Below are 26,757 nucleotides of genomic sequence, written 5' to 3' on the forward strand. Positions count from 1 at the left end.
GACGTTATTGCTGGCCACAAACGCTATTTTCATGGAAAAGAAATTTTGAGTTTTCATTTATAAAAGATATTTTATTTTCATTAAGCTAGCAATGATATTTGCAGTACAGGGGGGGGGGGGGGAAAGTTGCTAGTGGAGTTATAAAATGTTGGTTGGGCAGTTAAAAGAACAGAGAAGGAGAAAAGATCAAGAATTTAATTTCTCTTTTAACAAAAAATTAACAACCAATAATTAATATTTATCGATAAAAAATAAATAAAATTGGCCGTGGCATCCCCTTAATGCTTGATTGCTTGCAATTTCCATAATAATATCTCAAAAAGGTGTTGCTACTAAGTAGAAAGCCCATTTACCCTATTATTTCATTTATTTCCCTTTATCTCTTTAGGTCACACCCCATTCCCCAAACATTATTTCCTATTAAGGTAAATAGTCACTCATTTCCAAAAATGTGATCTGGTAAAATTAATTATTAAAAGATAAAAAATATAAATTTAATTCTTAAATATATAAAAAATGTGACAAATTAATTATGCTGTTAAATTTTTAAGATTATTTTATTAATTAAATTATAATGTTCAAGGATTAATTTAACAATAAGTTATATTTTTTTATTGATCAATTTGACATTAAGATGCAAAATTTAGGGACCGATTTGATCATTAAATTATATAAAGACTAATTTTTCACAGTTTCTACATATTTAGAAAAATTAAATTTAAAATTTTCATCTTTCATAAATTAATTTATCTTCGAAACAAATTTTACTATTTACCTTTTCTATAATCTTGTAAATTGTATTAATTAATTCATGCACAAAGTGATAAATTGGCAGTACTTCTTAATGAAGTGGAGTAGTGAATCCTAATAATATTGATCCAGGTCTAGAACTTTAGAGAAGAGATCTTAATGCACTTATCTTTTTGGATGACGAAAGGTGACTAAAAAATAAGGAATAAGTGATAATAAATTTTTTTTTTTGGAAAAAATATAAATTATATTAAGTCTAAAATGATAACAAGAAGACTATATCAAGATATTAAAATAAATGCAACAAATGCGTTTAGTCAGACAACCTGATCTAAATCTACCCCTAATTAAAAAGTGAGTAATGCGTTGAAAAAGTGAAACAAAAATATTTGTTTTCCTAGGTTATAAATCAACAATATTTTCTAATACAATAAAATCTTGTACATGTCATTAATTCTTTGGATTTACGTACCTTATACGCCATACTTTTGTCAACCAACATGTTTACACGTAGGCCATGACATGAATCGTCAAATAACACGTTTTGGATTTTAGCAATCACTGAGTCAGAATCCGTGCACCAACACGGGACAAGAATACAAAAAAATCTTTAAATAGAAATAGGAACGAATTATTGCTATGCAATCTGGGAGAAAAAACATAAAGATATAATAATTAATGACAACGTTATCAATAAAATATGTAATTTTTTTAAAAAAATATATTAGCTTTTTCTTCTTATCATAAATTATCATAACATTTTAATTTTTTTATTTTAAAAGTGATATATATATATATATATATATATATATATTAATTTTCATGTACTACTGTTAATGTAAAAAAATTTAAATAGTCATTCAATAAAAAAATTGTGATAAACATAATTTTTAATATCTTTATTTTTATTTTTTATTTCTTTTTATACGAGTTAAACTTCTACACATTATTAATATAACAAGTTTTATATTTTCAATCAATTAGATATTATGGTAAACAAAACTTTTAATATAATTAATAAAAACTATTTCTTTTCTTTTTCTATACGAGTTTAATTTTCATGAATTATTAATGTAAACAGTTTTAGATCAATATTATTTTAAAAAACATTGGTAAACATAATTATTAAGATAATTTATAATTATTAATAATAAAATTTATCTTATTTGATATACACATTTCATCAAACAATTTTACTTTTAAACTATATCGTACTATTTTGGTTTCTGCACGTTCTCTGGGGCTGAATCCTTTAAGATTAGTTGCCTTTGGTTGGTTCGATGGACTTCGGTAGAATTTAGAATTTCTGGTTGTACCTTATTATTTTCTTGGGCCACCTTCCGTTAGTATGGACCTGCATAATGCTATGAAGGCTGTGGGCCACTGGGCCATTATTGGGCCATTTTTCCAGTCATCGGTGGGGTCAGATGATTATTTTTAAGCCACTCCGTGGAACCCAAAAAGGAATGATTCCATTTCTATCTACCATATCTGATCATATTCTTCTCAATATACAACAATTCATTTTTTCTTTGGATTTTGTGCACCAAATTATCTAAAGCTTGGCAAATATTACCATACTTAATGTAACATTAGCAATTAAGATGGTGTAGTATGATTGTGAAATAATTTTTTTTAAGCATGTGATTAAAGTCTCTATTCCTGAACTCATATGATTGGTGTAATGATTTAAGATAGAGAACTAGTGTTTGATTTTCTTTGTGTATAAAATTTTATTGAGCTAACGACAATCACAAGGCGTGGGTAGGATTAGTCTCTGGCCCAATGAGTTAATCATAGGACACTCACAAGTCTTTCACATAGGAAAAAAAAAAGAGTTTTGATACCTAAATTTGTATATGGACAACTATTTATTGTGAGAGCTTCTTAAATGAATCTCTTAATATGTTAATTTTTTATTAACAACTAGAAGATATCTAGAAGTTAATCTAAAAAAAATTATGATATAATATAGTCACTAGCATTCTAGAATACTAAGAATGCAATCACAAGATTAAGGGACACTAAAATTGTCGCCAAAATTAAGGATTAATATTATATTCTAATAATAAAACATGCGACCAACCTATTCCATTTGGTCACACTTATTATTATTAGATTCAAATCATGTGGGTCATGCTAAATAAGATGATTATTCGTAGAGGATTGTGCTTCCAATTTAGTACTACTCATGTAAATTTCAACTAATAATAATGAGTGCTACAATGAACGACCAATAGATGTTATTTTAGGAAAAAAAATTCTTAAACTACGCTTTCTCTCTCTTATCTTTTTTTTCAAATTATACAAAGTTTGTAAAAAAATTCTCAATGTACACTACATTTTTATGTTTACTATCCCGACATCCGTATGAACCTCTTTTTTTAAAATTAATTTATATGTTTATATTTTTATTTTAATTTAAATTATTAAAATAATACAAATATTATATTATATAAATATATTTTGAATTGATTTTAAAAATACTTTTTTATTAAAATAATTTTTTAGTAAGAAAATAATATTATTAAATATAATTACTTATCTTGTATTATTTAATTTATATAAGATATTTTGTAGGTGAACATTTTTTTAAAATATGAATTTTATCTAATAATATATTTGCTTAGTGAAAAAATTAAAACTTTTAATATCATTATCTTACTAATTATAATTTGTTTGTTTATGTCATAAGATTATACTTTTTGTTTAACAATTTATTTATAGAAGAACATTATATTATATTATAAATAAAGTACTTAAACAATTATATTTGGTCAAGGAAAGACTTAAGATTAAGGTATGCTGGAACAATTATTTTTGTTATGATCATGTTGCCGATAAATTTCATATATTTTTTCTACTTTCCCGTTCATTTTCGTCTTCGTCCATCTCATAGAAAAACCTGATGACCCTTTGTAGTCCTCTTTCTCTTGAATCAGAACCCCACTCATCTCCATTGTCACATTAATTCGTGTGGCAGTAAACCAAAGGAGTTGTAAGTGAATAACAGCGACATTGATGGGATCAAGAATGACAATCACATTTTTAGAATTATAACATTACTCTAAACCTTCCCGTGAACATAAATTTAGCTAAAAAAATATATACATGTAACTAAAAAATTATACTATAATTTTCTCAAATTTTTTGATTTTTCTTTATCTATATATATCTCTTAAAAAAATTATAAAAACTATTTTAATAAAAAATTGGAGAAAATAATTATTTTAAAAAATTAATTTTTTTAATAAAACAAATATATTATTAGACAATTTTAATAATTTTTATAATTAAAAGTTTTGATTTTTATTTGTATTATTTTAATAATTTAAAGTAAAAAAAAAAGGCTTATTCAGAAGTCGGGGTGACCAAACCCGATTTTCCAGCTAACATAGAAATATGGTGAATATTGGAAATTTTTTTTATAAACTTGTATAATTTGAGAAAAGATAAGAAAGAGAAACTTGTATATCTCTTAAAAAAATTATAAAAATTATTTTAATAAAAAATTGGAGAAAATAATTATTTTAAAAAATTAATTTTTTTAATAAAACAAATATATTATTAGACAATTTTAATAATTTTTATTATTAAAAGTTTTGATTCTTATTTGTATTATTTTAATAATTTAAAGTAAAAAAAAAAAGAGACTTATTCAGAAGTCGGGGTAACCAAACCCGATTTTTCAGCCAACATAGAAATATGGTGAATATTGGAAAAAAATTTACAAACTTGTATAATTTAAGAAAAGATAAGAAAGAGAAAGTGGAATTTGGAAAATTTATCTTATTTTGGTAACAAATGTAAGGAAAATAAAAATGAAACATCACCTAAACACAGTTAATTAATCATATTTCATTACATCAATTTTAATTTTAATTTTTTTTTCAACTTATTTAATTGAAACCTGATATTAAAAATAAAATATAGTCATTAAAACTAGCACATCAATTAAATAAAAAAATATTTTAGGAGTAATAACATTAAATAAGATAAAAATTAGTTGAATTTCTTTTTATATTTGAGAAAAATTATATATTTAATTTTTTCATCTTACATTTCAAACAAAAATAGAGAATATACATGGAAAGATGAGAATTTAATTGACGAGTTGGATCGTACCTGACAACAATGATTTCTTAACCTATTGGAGGAAACCTAGACAAAGTTAAGCAATTCAAAACTAGGAAACATAACTTGAAAAACATGTTGAAGCGTTTGATCGATGTTACTGAGAACCAATTTCAAGAGTACATAGTTTTGTTTTGGCAAAATCTGTGCAAGTTGCATTAACTTGGGCTGAGCATGTTAGGAGGGTTTGATCCTACTGCTTTTAGAGAATACAGAATTTTAATTTATATTGATCAGAAAGTAGAATATTTTTTTATGTTTGCTCTATTTCCCTCATTCCTTTCATAAATATCTGCTATTTTTCCTTCACGCAATCTTTGCTTAATTTAAAAAATCTGAATTTTAACGGAAGAGAGAAAAGAGGAAGGAAAACAAAAAATAACTTGCTACTTTTATCATATCAACATAATTACAATCGAACATGTCAAGTACAGTCTAGTTATACAGAGTTTAACTTTCACATGCAATGCTATCGTAAACAATTTTTCAATGGTAACTAATTAATTAATTAGAAATAATTATAAATATATATAACTTTTAAGATAATTATTGTAAAAATAATCAAATTTATGATATATTGTGAAATGTAATTGAGTAACGGTTTAAAATTTTGTTTAATTTTGGGCATTTTAATTAAATTCTTAATCCTAATTTACAAATTTTCTAAGTTTTTTTGAATTTTCAATATTAGAAAAGTGACTAGAAACTAATAGGAGGAATTTTAAGTTGTATTTGCTTTCTATTTTAAAAAATTCTTTAGTTTTTTAAATCAAGAATAAATCTTCACAAAACCAACAGAATTCATGCCTCAGCACACACCACTCCAATAATTACTCACACCCTTGAGGTAAGACCGCAGCAGAAGATTATGGGGAAAAAAACATCTTCCAATTGTTTTTTAGTTTTTTAATACTTATTTTTGGAAACAATTTTCAAAACTTAATAGACTTTAAATGATACATTCATTGTTAAGTATTCATTGTTAAGTAATGTGAAATTGTTTTAGAAAACAATTTTTTAATACAAACAAGTGAGAAGAAAATCAAAAGTTAAACTCTGATTTTCAACTTGTAAAATTTCAATCATACAACATGGGTGAGATAAAACATCCGTAATTTCTGACCTAGAAAAAACAAGTATTGACCTCCTCATATTTCTCTCTTTATCTAAACTTCTAAACTAAACAAGATTTCATTTTTAATGAAAACTTCCCAGCTTTTATTTTCTTGCATTTTCCTTTACCCCTAAAATATAAGTACTAGAATAAGGAGGCATATAGTACTATGAAGCATGATGTTAACGAAATGTTGAGATAGCTATCATAAGCTTAGCCGGAAATTTACTATGCAAACCTAAAACTAACAAATCAATAATTAACGTTTGCTAATAAAAAAAATTCAATTAAACCTTGGGCAATATGAAATCTCTCTAAAGAGAACTTCCCACCAAACAAAAATTTAATAATATATATTAAGTAAAATTGAACTCACGTCTATAAAAAAAATGAGAGTTAACTCTAAATTCTTGATCACTTTGTTAAGCTAAATTCTCCTTAAATCAAACACTAGATCAACATCCTTGTAGAAATGGATGTTTGCAATTGCAATTGGATGGAATTTTTTTTATAAGAATCTCGATCATCCAATTCACTTTAATTTTTTTTTTCATTTTACTATCTAATTAATTTGATTATAGATATATACAAGTTTTATTCAATACAATCCAAAGCAATTAATTAAGCAACATTTTACAAATCCTCAGGAAGGGTGTTGAATTGATGTACAGTATAGTTTTTTTATTTTTTAACTTTTGTTACTAACTTACTGAATCGTTTTAATTTATTTTTTTCTCGTGTTTCCCTAAAAAACAAGAGTTTTTTTTTAAAATTTTAATTTCATTGATATTTTAAATTTACACGGTTGAATAATAGAAGGACACCATACATAAAAAAATAAATAAAAAACATTTGCCTTGCTTTCCTTCAGTTTTAGAGAGTGCATAGATAACCTCAATTGCAGGTTTGAATTTAATAGGCACCACACCACTCATCAGGTTGTCAGATCGTGCAAGGAGAAATTTCCATGTGTTGGAACTGAAACTTTCACTAATTGTTAACCACGTTGAAGTGCTAGACAATGGGCTATGACAGGTTTTGTTGGGGAGATTCGAGATGTACACCTATAAACCACGAGTCACTTATAAGGGAGTCGTCTGACATTACACTCTAACTCAAAACCTTTTGTGGGTATACTCCTCACTTATATGGTGTTCAATCTTTTCACTTCTATCCGATGTGAGACTTTACCTCACACTTGTAACCCAACAAAGTTTTGCATGTCCATCCCATAAAATGGCCTTAATTAATCTCATGTGCTTAATTAAGTTTAACCTTATAAATGATGATGTATGGGAAGAATATATGGTACCCTGGCGTATTCTCCTCACTATAGATCTTGCACAGGATAATTAAGGAAGCATCACAACACAAATAAGGAGAGAATCATCAAGATCAAGAGAAACAGATCTTTTATAGTACTTGTTTTACATTCATCATTAATAAAAACATATCATTTCAAAGAACTGAAGAAGTATATTATCATTCATCAATATATTTAACGGTATTCTACAATTTAAATCTAACCATTCTGTTCAGATAACTTTTTTTTTTAATAAGTTCTTATGTATGTAAGAAAAGAAAATAGAAAAGTAAAGTGAATTAATTAAGTTTCTTTCATAAATTAAAATTAATTTATATATTTTAGCTTTTAGAGAAATTGAGAGAACTTCAATAAAAATTAAGTTCATATAATTAAATTAATTTTAATTTAGAGAAAATTTTAATCTTTTTTATTTTATTTTCTATTTCTATAAATACTTATGAAAAATGTATCCAAAGAACACTAATGATTAACACTAGTTAATTTGTCTCTCCCTCTGATAATTTATATGTAGCTAATTATGAATATTGTAAAAACAAGTGTAAAATATCTTGTTTTCTTGATGTTGATTGTTGATCCATTCTTTGTAGTGTAGCTTCCTTATCCTCAGTTTGTCAGATTTATACTGCAAGGAGAGTAGGGCACCTTATTCTTCTCATTCATTGTGTCCTGTGGAAGCTTATAAATATCTAAGAGCTGATTAGATCTAACAGGTTAATATTGACATTATAATTAATATTGTATTGAATTTTTATTGCAGTTATTTTGAAATTATATATTTATTATATTGTTTTTTAACAAGTATCCTCTTTTTGTGTCAGGCACTAACTAAATGTTGATACTTCTTCAAATGCAGATTTTAAACTTGATTCATCACTTTCACATTGTCGAATACTAGTCATTTCCACTAAAATTCAACCTGTTAGTATACTTATCTTCTATATATAAATAAATTAGAATAATTATTTTGACTATTCTTCAACTGGAGCATTTTTAGGAATTACTATTTAATAATATCATTTTTAGGGTTTTTTTAACTGATCTCTTTCAATTTTTTATTCACCTTTTATTTTATTTATTTATTTTTGTAACCAAAAACTTCACCTTTATTTTAAAATTGAATTTCAATAATTTTTTAAAAGAAAACATCAATAATTAAAAAATTGTACCATAATATAAATTGTTTACCACAAATCTAAAATATAGTTTACATTTTTAAATATTTATTTATTATAAATTTTAATTTTAATATAATTTATAAGTTTAAAAGTATTTATTCATTATAAATTTTAATTACTACATAACATTTATTTTGTATATTACGTAGGCTAAAGTACTAGTTATCATTTATTTGAAGATTTAAATTCATCAGTTTATGCTTATTAAATATTTAAAAAAACCATATAAAAATAAGTTTTTGAATATAATTACCTTTACTTTAGGTCAATTGGTTAGACACAAAAGAAAAAAGGTTAAATCTTCAAACGAAAATTATATCATGGCTTTATAAATAAGAATCTGATTTAATGTCTCAAGTGAAAGAATCATTTTATATGAAAGTGAAACCAACAAAAGTTATGTATAACGATTCATGGATTGTGTGAGTAGCATAACATATTGCTATTTTATTATTAAAAAGAAGTTAATTACTTTGTTTCAGACAGATAATATAATACTCTTTTTCTACAGTTTTTTTTTAAATTTTTTTTTATTTTATAACATTGTGTGAACAATAGATCCTTTGATTGCATCCATGTATGTATAACTTATCTTGCTTTTCCATCTTATTCAGTGAATTCCACTTTAACGTTTTTGGAATAAAAAAATAAAAAAACAAAGAAAGAGGTAGACAGTCTCATTCAAGGGAAACAGAGAATCTTGCAGATTGTGTACGAGACCTTGCAAGTTAGATCCCAGGCATACACAACTTTAAATATTTATAATAAGAAAGGTTTCTAAAAAGAAATACTTTATATTTATTTTTTTATTGGATAATAACAAAATAATTTATGTTTTGACGTGACACCTAATATTCAAAATACTTGAAATGAGATATTCCGAATCCATTATATAAAAAATTATTAGGGATCTAATCATACCTTCTGGCTTAGCTTAGTTGATATGGAAGAGAATTTTATTTATGGAGGATTACATTTTTCAGGAAGCACGAGTGGCCAGAATTACATTATAATCCTGAATTTGAGGTCATTAGCTCATATTTAATTAATAAAAAGACATAGTATAATTTAGTGGGTTTGGTTTCCTATCTGTATAGATCCAAATTATGATTAGACAAAATATTGTCTTTCTTATTTTTTTTTATTGAAACAATTAATTTTAAACAAAAAAAAAAACTTTAGAATAATCAGAGAGAAAATTTTCAATAGAGATTATTCAACAATTGTATACTAACAATATATTTAAATCAAAATAGTCGGCACAATCTGACGATTATTAGCCGGCAGATCGTTGAATGAATTTTACATACAAATACATAACACATTATGAGGATTTTTTATTCTTGAAGAAAACTAAGCCACCAAATGAACGTGTTTAGTGTCAGAAAATAGACAAGGTGTTAAGAATGAAATTATAACACATTATGAGGATTTTTTATTCTTGAAGAAAACTAAGCCACCAAATGAACGTGTTTAGTGTCAGAAAATAGACAAGGTGTTAAGAATGAAATTAATACTACTTAGAACTTGTTTAGCATGATAAATAAGTGCAATAATCAGCATTTGAAAATAGAAAACAACTTAGAGTATCTTTTTCACTCTAGCGACCGGCGTAAGCCTGTGAGGACTTTCCTTCTATAGCAATTATAGAGACCAATGCTTGATTAAATAAATTATTGGAATCTCACTTTGGCACTTTGCATATACAGTGCATAAAAAAATAAAGACATTGATAAAATAATTGTCATAAACTAATTGACCGGATTTTTAGGACTCCCTTGATTTCAGTGGGATATATAAGAATATAGTAAATATTTTTTTTTAGAGATGACATTTATTTTCTTTGAGATAAGTTAATTCAAGTTAGATAATATTATTATGAACCATAATTTTTTTAAAAATATTTTTGGCAATAATTATAATGATTTTTTTTATTTTTTGTGAGATCCCAAAGTATTCTTATAAATTTTAATCCTTTAAATAAGTTGACAAAATTACATTTTTAGTCCTCTATTTTGTTTCTAATTTTAAATTTTGTTCCCCTGTAAAATTATTCACGAATTTTATGTTCGTATTTAATCAAATCATACAATGTTGATCCCTATAATTGCTATAAAGGAATGTTGACTATCACGTGTCATGTTCTTATCGAATAATAATTATCATGTGTCATGTTCTGATCGGATGTTAATTTCATAAAAGATGAAATGTATTATTTTTTCATTGACCAATCAAATAAGTTACAGAAACTAATTCTGAATTCATGACTTAGTTAATATAAAACTTTTCATCTCTCAAAGAATATATTTTACGAGATTTAAATTCAATTTTTTTTTCACAAGTTGAACATCTCTCCCCAAAAATATATTTTAGGAGATTTAAATCCAAATTTAAGGCAATTTCATTCGAAATGATATACACACTCGATGATCAAGATGAAGGAATTTGTGTGAGTCATATTGCACACACAAAAAAGTTACCTCAGTCAGCTTATCGGGTATTGATTGTAGTTTTGAGATGATGGCATCAACTTGGCACCACTAAAGATTCCGAACGAGATTCTAGCTTGATGAGCATGGTGAAAATGATGATAATGTCAAATGCTGTCTATGTCTAATATAGTGGCATCGTGTACCCTTTTTGGGCTCTAAAATGGCTCTGTAGGACCCACTAGTAATTTGTGGCCAAAATAACCACCTTCTTCAACTGGTTTTTTTTACTGTTGTTCAAGATTTGATCTAGCTTACCTTTCCGTTTTTAATCAGTAACGTTCAATTCATAACTCGGAACATTAGCATGTATTATGCATCCACCCAAAGAATTTATGTAATGTTTGGTTGGCAGAGAAGAAAGAAATAAGATGAATGAAAATAAAACGGATAGTAAGAATAAGTGAAAATAACATAGAAATGCAAAGCATTTAGTTGAAAAAATAAATAAAAAAGAGATAAGCTCAGTGTCACATAGTACGGTTCATTGACGTTTCTTGAGTCTCTATTTAGCTTTAGAATTAATTCCTTAGAGAGTTGTGTTATCTAACATCAACATATTCTTAATTTTGTAATTAGTTAAGTAGTTAAATAAGAGTATTTTTTTTATATTATGTTATTCATACGAAATATTTATCGATGTTTATTGATAATTAATTTAATTTCATAAAAAAATCTGATTAATTAACTTTTGGTGAACTCTTTTTTTTTTTCATTCAGAATACTTTAACACTTAAGAAAATAGAATCTAATATCATTCAAACAAATAATTATTTATTAATGTCGCATTTCTTTTCAAATACTTAAATTGTATTCCTATTAATTTTGCGATTAGTTAAACAGTTAATTATAAATATTCTTAATAACACCTTATTTCTATTCAAACAGTTCAACTCCTAATAACATAAAAAATAATAATTCAATTGTAACGTGTCAAACTAGGCAATGTTTAAACCTTATTGCGTGCTCACCATTTCCTTTACCTCTTTTGTTTAAGATCATACCCACCATATATCTTGCGTCTGGTTTCATGCTTTACATATAAATATAAATATGAATACATTTGGAAAAGTGGGAAGAAAAGGTTTTAGATTTTTGTGGGGGTAAAAGAAAGCAAAAAAGAAGAAGAAAAAAAAGGGGGTTTGCTTCTTTTTGAAGTTGAGGATAATTGGGATTTGATAGGAAGAGAGGTAAGTGGAGCAAAGAATAGATATTCCAAAAACTTGAGAGAGGGCAAGAGCATGACCATTCACAAGTTTAGAGGACAAAGGGAAAGTGGTCACCCTAACACTAAAGCCAATTTGTCGTAATTGTTTTGTACATAACTCCTTGGCCACTTTCCAACAATAAAGCCACCTGTCCCAATTCTTTCCACGTTCACAAGTTACCCCCTATAGTAGGATAAGAGTGAGTGAATGGCCCTTTAAGGGTCACTTTCACTTATCTCCCACTTTATCAAACAATAATATTCATAAGAATGACTTTTCTTATCAATTATCATCTCCAAAGTCTCTTATAATAATAAATTACAATTATTAACTCCCTTCGCTATTACACTGAAAGAATGGAAAATAACATCCACTACTAATTAATGGGATCTTGGGCTAGTATATTTTTTTAATTACTAGTGGTTAGAAGGATGCGGTGGAGGTTTTCTACTTTTCTTAATGGTTTTGTAACTATGATGGCAGTAGGTTCAATGACGTGCTTAGTTAAATACACAACAAAAATTGTATTCTAATTCAACGTAAGACCTATAAAGAGTATTCCGTGGGACCCTAGTGGTCAAATATCTATATTATATATACCAATTTATTGAGGTATGGTAGCTCACAAATGATTTTAGGGTTTGGACAAAAGCAAGGCCACTACTACAAGGGCTTGTAGTTGTGTGGTTCCATCACACTCACACGTAGCTTTCTTCACAAATTGCTTGTGGGATTTTGGGTGAGGGTTAAACTTCTCGAGGCTTCTTACTCCTCAATGTGAAAAAGATTCGTGCCATGTGTTATGCGTTTTAACTTTTAAGACCACAATTTAATTACTACTACTACTAGTTTGTTCTACGTGCTTCTTGGTTTGGTTCGGTGGTTGTTAAAATCTCGTTCAACGAAACTCCGAAAGCTGCCGTCACAACGTGTATCTTGAGATATTGATTACGTAATGTTTCATATATTTTATTAAATACTCTAAAATATTATATAAAAAAATGAATATCAAATTACTTCTTATATATTTTAATATAATAATTCAGGTGTATTAGTTAACGTTTGCTAGTTTCAAATTCTATTACACATGAGATTTTACTTCTAATGTATATATGTAATCGGTTTAAGTGATAAAAAAAAAGAGTGGTGAGAAAGCTTTAAATATTTTCTTAAACAAACTCACTAGTTGATTTCACTTAGAATTTACATTTTTTTTATAATTTTAATTTATATGATGTAAAATAATAAGTCTAAAGTATGTCAAATCATCAATGTACGTAAAGAATATTCATGTTAAGTATACTATTTTAGTCTTTTCACCTTTTGACCTTGGATCTATTTTTATGAGGCTTTTCTTGACAACTCAATAATTTGAACCGAGTATTTGAAAAAGAAGGTTATATATATCTTCAGTCTATTTTCAAGTTGGATTTTAGTTCTTTATATTCAAAATATTTTACTTTTAGTTGGGTTTTTTTAACTGAGTTCATTAATTTGAGTGGATAGAAATAATTGTCACTCACCATCATATGTGATAGTGGTGTTACGTGGATCTTGATATGAGTTAATGGTTCTACGTCATATTTTTAAGAGGGGCTAAAATTAATTTTTTTACACATTTAATAGGATTAAAATTGAAAGACCAAAAACATATATTCATATTAATTTGTTGTAATTTCGAGAAGGATATTTGAAAGTCTGTGGCACGATCCATTTCCATCAAGTATCATATTCTTGTTGAAATCTTCCTTGAGTCCTAACTTTGTGAAATGAAAAATACCCCGATACAAATCTTCAGGGTTGATCCAAAATCTTAGTTTTTCTATTTGAGTCTCTACAAGTTTGAATTGAAACACGTTAAAAGCGATAAAAAAATCTTTATGTATATCACTTGAAATTTTTGCTCGATTGAGGAATAAGGTATAGGTACGTTCATCTTATCTTTATACAATTTATGATGCGATTCGATAGAGATATAGAGGAATAAGGTGAAATCTAACTTTATATTTATATTGTAAAAATAATTAACAAGGTCTGAGACAAGCAGTTCATAGACAATTAAATCGCTTAAAACAAGTTAGCTAACGTCGGATTGTGTGGAAAAACAAACTTAAAAGAGACAAAATTCACTTTAATAATTTAAAATAGTATAAGATTAAATATTCTATTGTGGACAAATAGATAATATAAAATAACTTTATACAAGTATCTAATTATAAACATATTATATATATATATATATATATATATATATATATATATATATATTATATTTGTTGATTTTTATAATAATTATTTTAAATATGATATTAAAAATAAAATATATATTTTTTTTTAATTTAATTGATTGACTGTGTTATTTTTTTCACTCGCAATCCATAAAGTCATAATCAATCTCTACATTAAGAAACTAACCTTTCGCTTTGATTAAAAAACATTCATGGTTATAAAAAATGTAATATTGTTATGCTATGCAACGGGAAAATGCAAAATTTGATACCTAGCTAGTTTGACTGATTTAAGGTAAACAATTAACACAATTTTTTTTATTGGCAAATTTTATTCTTTAATTTGTTAGTTTTTTTTCCGGATGGAACCCATGATTTTATTCTTTTTTTTTTTCTTCTTTTTTAATCACTCAATCAACCTATATTTTATGTAGGTTTGTTAGTTTATTAGTCAAAAGAAAGGATTGAACCCATGATCTTACCTTCCTTTTCTTCTTTCTTAATCATCTAACCAACATATAGTCAGACTTTTTGGTTAAAAGTATATAATTTATCAGTCAAAAGCTTCTTTTAAAGGTCAATCAAACCTACATAAAAATCAAACATGTCTTATAAGTTTATTTAATGACCTAATTTGGGATAACTTAACACTAACATAGAAATAAAAACATGTATGTTAGTTTTCTAAAAATCGAGTCCAACTTGTTTAATTATATAATATAAACAAATTTTTAAGATTTAATGTGTTTTCAAGCTAATTGAAAAAATCATTTTTTTCCTACCCAAATTAAAGGTGGGTTAGGTTGGACTCTAAGTTAGATCCATTTTGACGACTTTATTTATCGTTACAAAATGATAATAACTAATTAAAAGATAAAGTTTGTGTGACCACAACATTTCAAAGAGATCTTAACGTGCTTGTACTAGATTAAAGATAATAAATTTCAAGTTATGGATTAAAAGCTAGCTATAATTTATATAATTATAGAAATCAAATGAGTATTTTTTTGTAATACAAATTTATCTTTCAATAAACTTATAAGCTTAACCTTAACTTTTTATGTTGGTCAACATGTTTAACATTTAAAAAGATAAATAATGTAAGATTTTAATACATTATAAAAACAAATATAATAATAATAATAATAATACTAACAATAAATGTTTATTTATATTTTTAAAATAGAATAGCTTGTTAGGCCTAATTTTTTTTTGATAAAGCATGATTTGACTTGAGTTTCATGTAAGTTAGGTCATAAGTCTCTCTTAAACAGCTTAATCTATTTTTATCCTACGGCTGATGTAAAAAATAGTAATAAGCTATAAGCTTAATTTTACATTGTTGACAAACATATCAATGAGTGTGCTATTTTTTTATATTAAATATAAGGTGGCTTTCACAAGGACTTTCCTATATTAGCTAATTTGTGCAAGTTTCTACTTTTTTTTTTATATAAAAAAAGGGCTTCCATGACAAATTAGTTTGAAGATTATAAGTGCATATTATTAAAATTTAGTTCACGATATAAAAAAAAACTTTTTTTTAGTGATCTCGTGTATTTATTAATTCCTCTTAAAACATTAATTAAATGGCAAAGTTGAAATTTAAAAAATATTTAATTATTTATTAATTTGATTGATACTAAGTTCAATCTCCTTAAATAAGATAAGTTTAAGTCTTGTAGATAAAAAAACATAATTAAAATAAAATACCTAATAAAAATGATCAATTAGATTTTTCAACCGAAATTAAATAGAAGTTAAAACACTCTTTTGATTTTAAATTACCTACCCATCCATTTATGAATTTTGATTTGTTTTAAACTAATTGTCATTTTAAGAAATATTATTTCTAAAAAAACATTCTCCCTCTGTTTATTTTTTTTGTTTGGTGTTCAAGATTGTGATATAGAAACTAAAAAAATATAATTAATATTCTGATTTTCATGATTTTTTAAAATTAATTTTCTACTATACCTCTTATCTCTTGAATTAATTAATTCCTCTTAAAACATGCATCAATTAAATGGTAAAGTTGAAATTGAAAATATATTTAATTATTTATTTATTAATATTATATTAATTAATTCCTCTTAAAACACGCATCAATTAAATGGTAAAGTAGACATGAAATAATCAATTCTAATCTCAATCCTTTCCATTGAAGTGAGCTTTTTCTTGTCAAAATTAAATCCCAGTTGAATAATTATTCATATTCATATTTAATTATCTTATTTAGTCAAAGAATTAATAATTAATAATTATACCTAACATTTTAATCATAGTATTTAAGTAAAAGAAATATTTGATCACAACAACTAGTATAATTAATATTTTTAAAATATAAATAAATAAAAGGAGTAATTTTTAAAATAAGTAATTTGAAATAATAAAAGTAAAAGTATATTTAAATGACATTAATTTCTGAAGCATTCAGATTAGGTGATCATCATCATACTAGTCCAAATTGTCCAAAGTTGAAAACTGTCACATTTACTGCATGTTGTTGAGTATTGTTAATGCTACTGCTCCTTCTCTCTCATGACCCACCCTCCTTCAAACATAGATATCATCTCATCTCTCTCAAACAACCATGTGTAATAGTGGTAGTTGTTCAGTTGATATTTCATTCAGCACCCTAATATTCTCCTTGCTAGAATCTCAACTACTGTATAACAACCAACACAAACTTAAGATTAAAATTTTAAATTATTTTATTTTATTTAATGTTACTACCATTATTGAAATATTTTTAATTGAATTGAATTTTTAGTTCTAATGATTATTTACTTATTTATTAATTTTTAATGGAGTGTAAGTTGAAAAAAAATTAACTTAATTTTTAATTAAAATTGATATAATTAAATGCATTTAATTATTTTTTTAATTAGTACGAATTATTATTTTTATATATTTAAGATCATTGGGAGTAATAAATGATATGATGTCATAAAAAGAAAAAAAATATTTAAATTAATGATGTGTTTACTAACAAATCCAATTTAATTGATTGAGCAGGCGATTATAAAACTTAAAAAATACTAAAATTAAAATTACTTGCAAGTTTCTTTGTAGAAAAAAATTAATGAAATCTCCTAATATCATTGCTCATGAATAAAACACATGTACCTTATTTACACAACCAAAAACCCACCTTCAATTCGCAACAAACAAACACACACACCTTCCTTCTCTCTCTCTTTTCTCCAACACATAAAACACACACTCCACCACCCAATCATCATTATTCTAATCTAGTTTTCTGAACTAATCCTTCACTCCAACACCAACACCAACACCCCTTCCTCGTCACAGCACCATTCTCTAAAACTCCTCAGTTGCTTGTGCTTCGTGCTTGTTCTTCTTTTGTCTGCATTTGTACCTCTTGATTTGAGCCACAGCACACCCTTTTTCATAAATATTAATATTAAAATACCAACAAAAAAGAGGGTGGTGGGAGAAGAAAACTAGAAAAAGTAGCAGCAGGGGCTTACACTGTACCATTACCAAAGCCACTTTTTGTCTCTTGAATTTCTTTTCCTTTTTCCTTTTTCTTTTTGTTTTTTCATTGACTTGTTGTTGAGTGAGGGGTCTTCTTTATCTAGCCGAAGAAACAAATAATGGTTGCTGCTGTCTAGTTCTGTGAAATCCAACCCCATCATGGATCTTGAGTCTGTGATCCACAGGAACACAATTAAGGTAATTAAGACTAACGCCAGGTGGGTATTTGTGCGCGAGCGTGCGTGTGGCTGAATGTGTGTCCCATGTGACACTTTGAGCTAACTTAGTTTTGTAGAATACAAAGTATGTTTTTTTTTTAAAAATTTGTTTCATAATCTTTGCTTTATGATTATCAAATGACCATGGTCATGGTGGTTATTTTTTATTTATTTTATTTTATCGATAAATGTTAGTTGTTAGTATTATTAGTTTTTCTTTTTAGCATGATCATGGTGGTGGTGATGTGATGATTGCAGGAAGAATCATGGAAGACGGTGTTGACTTTGGCCTATCAAAGCTTGGGGGTAGTGTATGGAGACTTGAGCACTTCCCCACTTTACGTTTACAAAAGCGCTTTTGCTGAGGATATTCAGCATTCAGACACCAATGAAGAAATCTATGGAGTGTTGTCTTTTGTGTTCTGGACACTCACACTGATTCCACTGCTCAAGTATGTGTTCATTGTGCTGAGAGCTGATGACAATGGTGAAGGAGGCACCTTTGCACTCTACTCATTGCTGTGTCGCCACGCCCGGGTTAGCTTGCTGCCAAACACTCAGCTTGCAGATGAGGACTTAACTGAGTACACCATGGATAATGGAACTGTTCCTGTTGATAAGAAAAATGTTGGGTTGGGGCTGAAGAACTTGTTGGAGAAACACAGGGTGCTGCAAAGGGTGCTACTTGTTCTTGCCTTGATAGGGACTTGCATGGTTATTGGGGATGGTGTGCTCACACCAGCAATATCTGGTATTTTGTCATGATAATATTATTGTGTGATTTTTGTTGCAAGCAAGGTTTTTTTAAATTACGGTCACAATTTCGTTGTAATCCTTGGTATTGCGACAGACAAATGCAGCAATTTCGGATTTGTGAATTGTTATGATAATAATATTATTGTGTGATTTTTTTATTTATTTGCAAGCAAGATTTTAAATTACGGTTGCGGTTTTGATATAGCGAAACAATTGGGGTTGCAAAACCTTGACATTGCAGCCGAAATCACAGTAACAGTTTTTTTAAAACCTTGGTTGTAAACAGTGCTACTTGTATGGGGTCTTAGTAACTAACTCACTTTTGTTGTGTGGTTTTTTGTCATTGTGCAGTTTTTTCTGCTGTGTCAGGATTGGAGCTTTCCATGTCTAAAGAACAGCACAGATGTAAGTTTTGTTTATTATCACAAACAGTTAATAGTTTTGTTCTCAAATTCTCTTGGCCTTTCATTTCTCTTCTTTTTTCTTCTCCATAAGCCTTGAGGATTGCTATGGTACCCACAGAAATCTGAAGATTTTTATATAAGATGTTTTTTGCCTAATAGTTGAATGAGTTTGAAGTTTGAACACAACAAGAGAAAGATAGAGTTTCTCAATAGCAGTACCAAAATCTTTGAATTTCAAGGGTGCATAGAATTTCTCGACTTTTAATGGAGTACTAATATAGTCTAGTTTAAGAGAGGTTAAGCTTTAACCACCTGAGAGTTATTTACAGCTAAGCTACAAGTCTTTTAGATAATTGGATTCAATTTTTGTTAATATACAATAAGATTCTTTATTCAGTCATCAATTTTTTTTTATTGCAGATACTTTGTATCTAGCTTACAATTGCAGATAACCTATAGTAAAACGTTTTGAATTTGTTCTCCAGAATTTAGCTTTGATGGGTAGGTTTCAAATCGGTAGGTATCTTGAACAAATCGATCTCGGGAATATGTTCCCACAATAATATAGAAATTTAGAATAATTCTCATTTTGTGTACTATTTTGTAATATTTGATACTGAAGTTATCTTAGCTGGCTGTGCATTCTCTTAGGATTTATGCTCCCTCAATGGCATATATGCTGCGAAGATATTAATTAATGGTGAAAATATTCTAGTTGGGCATCACAATAGATTTGTTTAATGCATGAATAAGATCTGATTTGAACCATCACAGGACCTCCAATTAGTGGACAAAAAGGGAGAACCAAAAGACAAGTGCATGCCCAATTGTAGGTCCTCATAGATACAAATCAGAGGAAATTTCTTTTCTTTGATCAAATCCAAGTCACTGTCATGGTAAAACTGTATTTGAATACGTAATTGATACTATATTGATTAGAATAAAAAAAAGTACACATGAAAAGCTTGGTTAAGATGTATATATAGCCTAACCCCACTAGCCAGAGCTTTTTAAGTATAAAAAAATAGTTCCCTTGCAAAGTTGAATTTTCAATAGGTTATTATATGAAGCACTATGGTTTAGATGAATAAATCCCTGTGGATCAATCTTGAGCAGTCATCTGATGATATCTGATTGGATACAAAATTAGGTATGACCACCATTAGACTGGTCATGGACAGTGTGTGCAATTCCACTATTGGTAATAGATAATGATTATCTATGGATCCTCTGCCCCTATTAAATCTAGACCTAATTCTGTCAACTTCAAGAATGGATGCTGTTGAAATTGAAATACTAGAATGAAAGTCACCCTGATCATACTTTTAAAATTGACCTAACTTTTGTCTCCTTGGATAACTTGACATCTGTATCATATTCTTGTGTTCAATAAAAAATCATTTGAATCACTATTTTAACAACCTTAATAACAAGATATTTGTTATTCGCCTCAAATACTGGATTTACAATGTCCTCCGTAATTGCTGTCAATTGTTTATTGGTTTCTTACTAGTAGTCATTTTTCTAAAGGGTGATAATAACACTTGGCTCCTCTAATATGTTCTGATATGTCCACTTGATGATTTATTTAGCAGGGAAATTACCACTTGCAAGTTAATCAATATGCTTTTGATATAATTATCAGCTTCTGCTTTAAGCAATCAGAAAATAATTGTAATTTGATGGCTACTATGTTTTCTTTTTTCTTCTTTTATTTTACACTTATAACAGAGGATCGAACTTAGAATTTCGTACAAACTATGAAATCCCACCACTAAGCCAACCCTAGTGGATTTCTGGTGGTCCTCTATAGTATATCTTCTTTAACAAACATTAAAACTAGAAAATACCAGCAGCCTTGGTCCCTATTGACTATTGTAATTTTCTTATATTGACAATAAAAAAAACTAGAAAATTTCCATGTGTTAGATTGGAGCTAATTATTGGTTAATTGGTTATGGCAGATGTGGAGGTTCCAGTGGCTTGTGTAATACTGATATTTTTGTTTGCCCTTCAACATTATGGTACTCATCGTGTGGGGAGTCTCTTTGCACCTGTTGTCTTGACCTGGCTGCTATGTATCAGTGCTATTGGTGTCTATAATATCTTCCATTGGAATCCACATGTTTATGAAGCTCTCTCCCCATATTACATGTTCAAATTTCTGAAGAAGACACAAAAGGGAGGATGGATGTCCTTGGGTGGAATTCTACTGTGTATAACAGGTATGGAGCTAGTGTAGCAAATTTTGTACTAATCTGCTTTTTTTGCTTGACATATGCTTTGTCTTTCTCTGATCTTATCACCTTTGTGTTCCAGGTTCAGAAGCCATGTATGCTGATTTAGGACACTTTTCACAATTGTCAATTAAGGTACATAGCACCATTATGTTAATGATGTTTACTTGTACAGTTTTACTCTATTGTGCAGAAATGAAACTATACTTTCCATGTGCAGAAATGTAAAACAGCTAAGGTTGTAAGCAATAATGTCTCATTGTGATTTGATGTTAATGATATCTAATATTTTAAACACAAAATAAGTATACATTTACTAAAAAAACTTTGGTGTATTGAGTCAGACAGAACCGACTTCTTTAAGGTCAAAAGTTAAATTATACATAGGCCAAGATGGAAAAAAATAAGATTTTTTCTATTGAAAGAAGATGCTGGCAGTTAAAAATTGTTCTTCATCTCCCTCATACTTGCTGCACTTCCATCTTGTGGTATGTTTGTTTGTATTTGTAATAGTAACACCACCCAATACTTAACATGCTTGAACCTTATGGTAACATTTCTACTAGTTTTCAAAATTGTTGGTTTCATACAGAAGGAAATTCCTCTGCATTATGCACAACTAATTAAATTTCACTTCTTTTTTAATCATTAACTGACTATTAATACATATAGATGCATGATTCATGGACATCATGCTTTGGTAGATGGTTACTTGATTAGAAGCCAAGGGGTGATATGATAATCAATAGTTTAACTAAAAGTCATTTACCTGCAGATTGCATTCACCTTTTTGGTATACCCTTCTTTAATCCTAGCATATATGGGACAAGCTGCATATCTTTCCAGACATCATTCCCTTGAAAGTGACTATAGAATTGGGTTCTATGTATCTGTACCTGGTAAGTTCTTTGTGATCTTCTCTATAAGCACATATTCAAAGAAATAATAGTGTTTAGTTTGCTGCTTGGCTTACTTTTCTTTTTCCTTCTTTTCAGTAAAACTTAGATGGCCTGTTCTTGCAATAGCCATACTTCAAGCTGTGGTTGGAAGTCAAGCTGTCATCACAGGGACTTTCTCCATAATCAAACAATGTTCTGCTATGGGATGTTTCCCCAAAGTTAAAATAATTCACACATCATCCAAAATGCATGGCCAGATTTACATTCCTGAGATCAACTGGAGTTTGATGCTGCTTTGCCTGGCTATTACAGTTGGGTTTAGAGATACTAAACGCATGGGAAATGCAGCAGGTACTCTATCCCTCCATGATATAATTTCATGATGCCTATGAACCTGATAACTTAAATTTGATCTTGTTTGAAGTATTTTTAATTGATCATGATTAAATTTGAAATATTTTTAAGCGTAAACAGTGTATACACTAATAGTGTAAAGGATTTTTACATTGTTATTCAATAAAAAAATTACCATGTATGATAAGTTTATTGATTTTTACAATAAAAATTGTTATGAAAAGGCTTGATATAATAGTTCCAATTATTCCTCTAATTAGGTCATTGCCCAAAGCAAAATTTTGTAATGTATTTCGCCATCCCATTACCCATTAGTAAGTTGGTTTGGGCCAATTTATCTGATTTTGACATTATTGACCATTTTTTGCGGATATGCCAAAATTTTTCTCATTATTACAATAGATCCGCAGAAAAAAAAAAGAGTTTGTATCAAATAAGATAACTTCAGATTCACTGTGTTAAATTTTTTACACTTACAGTACATATAGAAATTAAACTATTTTTAAATGAATTTTTATTTTTTTTGCTTTAACAGGCTTGGCTGTCATAACTGTCATGCTGGTGACCACTTGCTTAATGTCTCTAGTTATAGTCTTGTGCTGGCACAAGAACATACTGCTAGCAGTTTGCTTCATATTGTTCTTTGGTTCCATTGAAGCACTCTATTTCTCAGCATCCCTCATCAAGTTCCTTGAGGGGGCTTGGGTCCCCATTGCCCTCTCCCTCATATTTCTCATTTCCATGTATGTGTGGCACTATGGCACATTAAAGAAGTATGAGTTTGATGTTCAAAACAAGGTTCCAATCAACTGGCTCCTCAGTTTAGGCCCCTCTCTAGGCATTGTCAGGGTCAAGGGAATTGGTCTCATACACACTGAGCTTGTATCTGGGATCCCAGCTATTTTCTCCCACTTTGTTACCAATCTACCTGCCTTCCACCAAGTTGTTATCTTCCTCTGCATTAAATCAGTCCAAGTGCCACATGTTAGACCTGAAGAAAGGTTCTTGGTGGGTAGAGTTGGCCCAAAGGAGTATAGACTTTACCGGTGCATAGCGCGGTATGGCTACCGCGACATTCACAAGGATGACATTGAGTTTGAGAGGGATCTTATTTGCAGCATAGCTGAATTCATCAGATCAGATGCATCTGAATATGGCTTAGGATTTGGGAGCTTTGAAGAAGATACAAAGATGACAGTTGTGGGGACTTCAGCATCAAACTTAGAGGGTTCAATAAGGATGACTGAAGATGATGATCAACAAGATTCTCAAATGGAAGAAGGTCCTTCAGAGTTGATGGAGGTTAAGTCTTCTCCTGAGAAAGTGAGGAAGAGAGTGAGGTTTGTTGTGCCAGACAGTCCACAGATTGATTTGGATGCAAGAGAGGAGTTGCTTGAGCTAATGGATGCAAAAGAGGCTGGAATGGCATTCATATTGAGTCACTCATATGTTAGAGCAAAAAGTGGATCAAGCTGGTTGAAAAAAGTTGTTATCAATTATGGATATGATTTCTTAAGGAGAAACTCGAGAGGACCAGCATATGCATTGAGTATACCTCATGCATCTACCTTAGAGGTGGGAATGATCTATCATGTATGAATGAGTTTTGGATTATATATATATATATATATATATATATATATATATATATATATTTATCAACAAATGTTAGTTGTTAATTTGTTAGTTTTTGTTAGAGAGGGTTAGAACCCACCACTTATCCCTCCTTTTCTCCCTTCACCACCAAATTAAACCAACCTTATATCTCCTAGTATTTATATATCTAGTTTAGTTTTGTAACTAGTGAGATTATATGGTTGGTCAACCTTACACAGGATGATAAATGGTGGCATTTTGTATAGTGATACTCTCCAAAGCTTCTTGACAAGTGCTGCCGACCTGTCGTATTCACCTTTTGTTTTGTAATTTTCTTGGTACATAAATAAGCTGTCTGTAGGGACTAGTCCCCCCAGTGTCTAGTAAGCTCTTTCTTGTCCTGTTGTTCTAGCTTGAATCTGAAATGTAGATTCAAGTTGAGATTTCAACAGATACTGTAATGAGTCTTTTGAATGAATAGAAGAAAACTCAATGGATTAATATAGCTTTGATATAGTTTAAAAGTGTAGCTTCAAATATGGAAAATTTAAAATTTTGGTTTTAGTTTCTACAAGATATTTTTTTTTATTGATTTTAGTTTTAATTTACAAAATTTTAAAGTTTTAAAAATAATTCTTATTATAATACCCTGTAAGTTGTGACATGTATTTACATGACATTTCATGCATCTTGACATGTCAGGTTATATTTCATTTCAAAATGATTATCATGTAATATGTATTTAAATATATGTTATATTTTCACCAAATAAAAATAAAGACATTTAAAAAAATTATAAGCAAAACTATAAAAAAAATTGGACTAAAAGTCTTTCTCATTTCTGTTATTTTTTCTCCTTTTATTTTCTCACTTTTTTTTACCTTAAAATGTTAAAGCGCTATCAAATATATTTGCATTCGTTTACCCGCGTTAGGTACAACTTTTTTAGTAGAAGTTGTTGCTTAAAAAATGAATCAAAGATAAATTAATAATATGAGAGGTTTAACTTAACCTTAAAAATTAATTAAGGGGTGAGAATTATTTCTCATTTATATATTTTAATGAGTATTTCCCAGTATATATTGTTTGATCAAGTTATAGATTTTTTTACAGCATTCATCAAGTTATAGTAGTCAGTTAAAAAAAATGCCATTTAAATTAAACAAATCTAAATAAATACCACTGTGCAGCTTTGAGTAATGTTATGTTCAAAAGTATAAATTTAAAAGGCTATAAGGCCAGTAAACCCCCAAGATTTCTAACATAAAATAATTATCACTATAAACCATTACAAAAAGTAAACCACGTATCGTTATAATAAATTTCCAATTGAATTAATAGACGAATTTTCTCATCTTCAATATTATCCGTTAACGAAAATCATAATTTTGAACTTATTATTCATACCAAGAGCTGGAACGAGAAAATACATATGTGGAGAAACACGAGAGAGCAGGGAATTAGAATTAATTAACTATTAAAAGATTGAAAAAAAAATATTTTGTACTTTTGGTTTTATATTTTTTTCAAATCTTATTATTTATTTGTTATCTTTTTTATTGACTCTTATATAATTTTAAATATTTTTTTAAAAAATTCATAGTTCTTTATAATCATGTAAATCCATAAGGTTCGATATATGTTCATGCTTTCATGTGTGTGTTGTCATTCAATGGCACAAAGGCAAATGCATATTTTTGTAGGTGTTTCGACGGAGTTTACATCATTTCGAGACACAAAACACTGAGAACCTAGCTTCAGATGTCCTTTTTGGTGCTGTCTTTCTTAAGATTCCCAAACACGGAGTTAAACCTCTCATATTATTGATTTATCATTGATTCATTTTTTAAGCAACAACTTCTACTAAAAATGTTGTTGTACCTAACGCGGGTAAACGAATGCAAATATATTTGATAGCGCTTTAACATTTTTCTTTTCTAAAGAAAGGGAACTCTAAGATTCCTAAAGAAATTTGGCAACCGCATTTGGGAATCTTAAGAAAGATGATGTTCTTCGTTTCATAAGTTTTTCTCTTTATCTTTTTCTTTGCTTACTAATCCATCACCTCTTAATTTATTTGAAAACTTTTACTTTGTATTTTCTGTCTGTGCGCTAACTTCTTATTTATTATTCTTTTGATAAATATGCTTTCTTCATTCCTATTTTAATTCTGATGCTTATTGTCTCACCAAATGGATCAATTGCCCCTTTGACACTTGCTTTTAGGTTCAATCTTCAATGATTTTATAATGAAAACCGTGTCAATGTTTTAAAAACTGGACGATGAATGCAAGTTAATTAGCTAGGTACGTATTGTAGGTAAATATTTAAGCAGTAACTGAAATCATTGGTTGCTATTGGAGGTAG

General features: G+C 28.3%; 1 protein-coding gene across 1 annotated transcript; it reads left to right on the forward strand.

The window, feature by feature from the left end:
* The first annotated feature begins 17,551 nt into the window (after positions 1-17,551).
* Positions 17,552-24,891, forward strand: LOC100793387 (potassium transporter 8). Its single transcript, XM_006603756.4, has 8 exons — positions 17,552-18,124; positions 18,403-18,895; positions 19,252-19,305; positions 21,269-21,529; positions 21,624-21,676; positions 22,317-22,440; positions 22,537-22,791; positions 23,330-24,891. The coding sequence occupies exons 1-8, from the start codon at positions 18,086-18,088 to the stop codon at positions 24,391-24,393; spliced, it is 2,343 nt and encodes a 780-aa protein (XP_006603819.1). The 5' UTR covers positions 17,552-18,085; the 3' UTR covers positions 24,394-24,891.
* Positions 24,892-26,757: the final 1,866 nt, after the last annotated feature.

Source organism: Glycine max, chromosome 19 (genome assembly GCF_000004515.6).
Source record: "Glycine max cultivar Williams 82 chromosome 19, Glycine_max_v4.0, whole genome shotgun sequence".
Lineage (NCBI taxonomy): Eukaryota > Viridiplantae > Streptophyta > Magnoliopsida > Fabales > Fabaceae > Glycine > Glycine max.